General features: G+C 42.8%; 1 protein-coding gene across 1 annotated transcript in view; it reads right to left on the bottom strand.

Moving 5' to 3' along the window:
- The window catches only part of spag6 (sperm associated antigen 6), a 9,272-nt gene extending 5,431 nt beyond the window's left edge, over positions 1-3,841 (bottom strand). The window contains exons 1-5 of the mRNA XM_076291219.1: positions 3,817-3,841; positions 3,524-3,619; positions 2,885-3,051; positions 1,806-1,989; positions 1-192 (exon numbers count right to left, since the gene is read on the bottom strand). The exon at positions 1-192 is cut by the window's left edge and continues 14 nt beyond it. Of these exons, the coding sequence (XP_076147334.1) occupies positions 1-192; positions 1,806-1,989; positions 2,885-3,051; positions 3,524-3,619; positions 3,817-3,841 (664 nt within the window). The remainder of the gene's footprint in view (positions 193-1,805; positions 1,990-2,884; positions 3,052-3,523; positions 3,620-3,816) is intronic.
- Positions 3,842-4,841: the final 1,000 nt, after the last annotated feature.

Below are 4,841 nucleotides of genomic sequence, written 5' to 3'. Positions count from 1 at the left end.
CGGGGTTGAGGATCATCTGTGCCAGGTGAGCAATGGCTCCTGTGTCCACCACCGTCTGGGCGAGCTCGGGGGAGTGCTTGGCGATGTCGCTGAGGGCAGAGGCGGCGATGCGCTTCAGAGCGATCTCGGGCTCCTGGACGCAGAGCACCAACAGTGGCACTGCCCCAGCATCCACCACTGCCTGGGACAACTCTGGCCGCAGCACGGGAAGGACAAACACAGGGTGGGGGAAGGAGGAACACAGGGTGGGGGAAGGACAAACGCAGGGTCGGGGAAAGACGAACACAGGGTCGGGGAAGGGTTGGAAAAAAGATTCCTCTTACACTTCCTATTAGGTGACATTAACGTAGCCGTTTTGGCCATCACACAAAAATAATGCACTACTAACTGATAGCAAACTAACTATCGTAAACATGCTAATTACCAACCATTTCGTTTGAAAATTCTAAAACAACGATGTTTTTTAATACTTCAAAATAACATTTTATAAATGAACATTACATTTTTCAGTAGCCATTGTTTGCAGATTTGAACAAAATCTAGTTTGGTTCTTACCGGAGCTTTTACTGCCTGAAATATCTGATTTTGTTTACCGCGCTCGGAGTTTAGTGCTGGGCTGGTGGGTGCCTATTCCCAACCTTTCTCACTGCACATCAACGGTTAGCCCGAGAATTTTCATCGCAATTCAAAATTCCACACTGTTTACAGCTCTTCGAGTCACGGTAAAATGTACTTTTTGGTACATAGCTAATTTAGATACACTTATGGTGTGGGTGCTTGCGTTTATTTAGGAATCCGCCGTCTTGGTTTGTATAGAAATTAACATTAAGTGACACATACACGTAAGAGGTTGGACATATGGGACGGTTGGTAATATGTGACGTTCCGATAACAAGTATGCAAAATAGGATTATGATGAATTAAAGAGCGGATTAATTCAGCAATATGGCACGGGTGGGAATGGTGTTGGTAGCAGATATCGCCATGGCTGTGATTCAGCTCTACTTCCACCAGACCTAAATATTATGTAATATTAAAGGAACTGAATCTAACTCAGAACACAGAGGAGACTCTGTAATATTAACTCATTGAATGCCAAGCTGTTTTCGGAAGCTTTGTCCTAGAGTGCCAGCAATCTAGACCATTGTTGATGATTTTTGTACAGCCACAGCATATTCTGTGTTATAGCTATGAACACATACAATGGCTCGTTTAAAAGGTGAGACTTTAAGCTCTCAGTGGGTGCAAACCGTGTATTTCTACACGCCTCTGTTCCTGAGAAATCCCAAGCTAAACAGTGGCTAGTTTTCATCAAAATCGCTCATTTTTTTCTAGAAATGGAGATATAACGTCTTTCATGAAATATGAAGTGTTGCCTGTAAACTTTCCGGGAAGTGATCAGCGAGACCTGGCGAGACTGTCACCTAGTGATAGACCCACAAAAATGGCCTGGTTTTGACCTGACGTGCAGGCGTCACTGATTCGACCCAAAGCGGCAACCGAGTTATGATAAAATGTCCAGATTGTGCATTTTCATGAGTTTTCGATCGTCATATATTTCATTTCCATTCATCACAGAGTTCCCAAAATCACATATAAGGTGTGTTAGAGTGTCTAGTTTCGTAATTTTTAAAAAAAAGCTAAAAACGTAATATTACGTTTTTGGCACTCAACGCATGTGAAAGGAAAAACGTAATATTAAGTTTTTGGCACTCAATGAGTTAAAGGAACTCAGTCTAACTCACAACACAGTGGAGACTCTGGGTAAATGTCTTGAAGTCATGTGGTGCTGGCGTTGTTCTTACCTCCATTGTGACGAGCGATGTAGCCCAGAGCCCAGGCGGCCGCCTCTTTGACCCCCGGGTCAAACTCCTCCAGAGAGATGACCAGAGCCTCCAGAGCTCCGCAGTCCACCACGGCCTGCGCCAGCGCCGGGGAGTGCCTGGCCACGGCGCGCAGGACGAAGGCGGCCGCCTTCTTATAAAACCTCTGTGGACCAAAGGGGGATGGCATGAGAGAGGAGGAGGAAGTGTCAGCTTCACACAGGGGCATACAGTATGCAAACTAATGGAGGAAGGCCAGTGTGCCAGAATTTGCCCTTCCAAATTGATGCAGGCATTGTGCCACTGGAGAGGATTTGCAAGAGTATGGGTAATTGGCAGTTGTAAAGTGAAAGAAAATAGCTAAACATGAAGTGGGGGAGGGGCACTGTGGGCACGATGGAGGGAGCAGAGAGAGGATAGTAGAAGGGATAGAGAAAAGTGAGTGAGAGAGACAGAGAGGAAAAAAAAATAATTAATTGACACCCCCCCCCCCCCCCCCCCCCTCCCAGTTCAAAACGTCAAGCCATAGTTTTGACAAGAATGTCTAGTTAGCAGTGGAAAAGCTGCACATGGGAAAATAAGCTGAGATGGAACAAAAGCATCTGAGTGGCAAGCACCCCACTCCTGTTAAGGGGACTCTAAGTGTGTGAGGGACCAGACTAGGACAAAGCTTCCTTCAACAGGGACAAGAGCCAATACTGCATCTGTGAAAAGTGACAGTTATTTCAGCTTAACCGAAATCAGGGCTAAAGGGGAATCTTAACACATCTCATCATTTTCATTAACACTCATATAATGAAGACTTTTTTTCTGCCAAGACATTCTGATTAAACACCAATATGAAATTTCAATATCCGGTTTCAGCTAAAATTACACCTGTACCCATTTCACCATTATCGATACAATCAACTTTCCTTCTGAAGTAAAAGAACAGATTCTACTACATCCTGTAAGTAGTCTGCTTCAGTTGAAAAGATTTGACACTGAACAGCACAAAAGCACCTCAATGTACTGAAACTGAACACCGGCCCTGGCAGGTTTGAACTGAGAAAAAGCCTTACATTCTGCTCCGCCAAGGAGTACACAAGCTGGGGGAGAATGTCTCCCTTCACGATTGCCTCAGCCAGGTCATCGTTGTAGTTGGCAAGCCTTCCAAGTGCGAGTGCTGCTGTCTGCTGAATAGTTGGGACCACGTCCAACAGAAGAGGCCTCAAAAGGGACATTACACCTAAGCCAAGGAAAGTATGAACTTAGCATGGAGAAGAGAAGGCTAACGTGCTGGGTCTACCTGAACATAAATTTAGTATCCGACCTACCTTTAGTAGCCTACATGCTGCTCTTGTTTGTTTGTTTGTTTATAAAATACATGGATGTACTCTGAAGATAATCAGCATCTTAATTGTTTTCTTAGGTATAAGTAAAATACAAAAAAAAAATGTGTACTTAAAAAAACGGCCTAAAGCTTAAACTGAAAATGATGGCTAACGTTACAATAACTGTAAGTTAGTCTCAATGATTGTAGATAACACAAGTTAACACAAGGACAAACACATCTCCAAGAGCAGCCCCTAGACAGAGATAACAGCAAATAAGTATACGTATAAGTAAGTATAGAAATATAAGTAAGTAAATATAGGCTATCACGCGTCTGCTGTGGATCCAAGCCAAGCTACTAGTCTGGATGGCAAATTATCACTCACCTGCATTTTGTAAAGTTTCAATATTCTGTGGTCGTGTTGCAAGCTCCGCGACTGTCTGCACGAATTGTGTCCTCGACTTCTGGTACTGCTCAAATACTAAGGAGTAATTCAAGGATGAGAGGTATCAACGTTAACAACCTTCAACATTTATCCTGACCATTTAACATTAATTCTATACCAGAATTAGTTAGCTACCATACAACCTACTATAACGTTAACGTTAGCATAAAGTGTACTGTATCGTAACAGTAATGTTATATATTTCACAGTCTAGCAGTATTCACACAGCTTACCCTGTAAAACCTGCCGTTGACTCATATTCGCACAAACATTCGGCGAAATAAATTAAATCTGTGACACGACGATAAAAGATTTAGTGCTATCAGATTTATCAGGGCAGGTTAAAATGCCCTAAATCGATGTTGTGGTGTTTAGTTTGTCTTCGGCGTTTTGGCGTTGCCTCGGTAACCAACCGGAAGTGCATTTGCCCTTACGCTACCATGTTAACCGCTGTGCTTTCACGACCACGGCTTGTATTTACATGTAGGCTACTAGACTTAACGACCGAGGATCTCAAATCATCATGTCTGGCAGCTTTTGACAGGCGTTAACGTTTAGCGTAGTACAAACTGTCGTAGTTGTCCACTTTCGCAGAGGGAAGCGGGCAGCTGCAGTGGTCATTCCGCTGTCAACTTCACTTTCTGCCTTTCATCGAAAGCTTTCTGTAGCCTAAGTTTAGGGAACATGCTTTATGGTGTCATCTCCGTACTTGCTGATAATCCCATCGGTCAATGATTTGTTTAAATAATTGTATGACTCGTCTCATAACTCGTGTCCGATTGTTTCCCCTGATGGCATAGGGGTTGTATGTAACATTGTTGCATTCATTGACAGATTACATCCGCACGAAAGTGATGAAGTTACATTGTTTCATCTTTGTTACAACAAGCGGACTGGGCGCTGCGATTCGAACGCTTCATCAAAATTTCGCACGATGGAACTTGTTAAACAATTAATTGTGTTTTGGCAATTTCTTGCATTACATAGATCACTGTCTCTGTCTCTAGATTAATGCAACAGTATGAAACGGTAATGCACTGATGATAAAAAAAAATAAGGAGAAAAAAAAGGGAAAATAAGGAAGGTAGTCTGGGTGTAACTATCCAGAAGCATGTGTGGCCTATAGTTACTTCATTGACAAAATAACCTGAACCAAAACTAAACCATTGTGTCTGTTGAAATAATTGAATTTTAAATATTTTACTGAGCCCAATCACAGTTTGGCTTTAGCACACTGACGTTTATGTAAGGTAAATAT

This window comes from Alosa pseudoharengus, unplaced genomic scaffold, assembly GCF_046254945.1.
Source record: "Alosa pseudoharengus isolate Yale_2024_CS ecotype anadromous, Long Island Sound unplaced genomic scaffold, YU_APseudo_1.1 YU_APseudo_1.1_scf_18, whole genome shotgun sequence".
Taxonomy (NCBI): Eukaryota; Metazoa; Chordata; class Actinopteri; order Clupeiformes; family Clupeidae; genus Alosa; species Alosa pseudoharengus.
The sequence above is the reverse complement of the archived record's forward strand: the minus strand, read 5'-3'. Positions and strand labels throughout refer to the sequence as shown.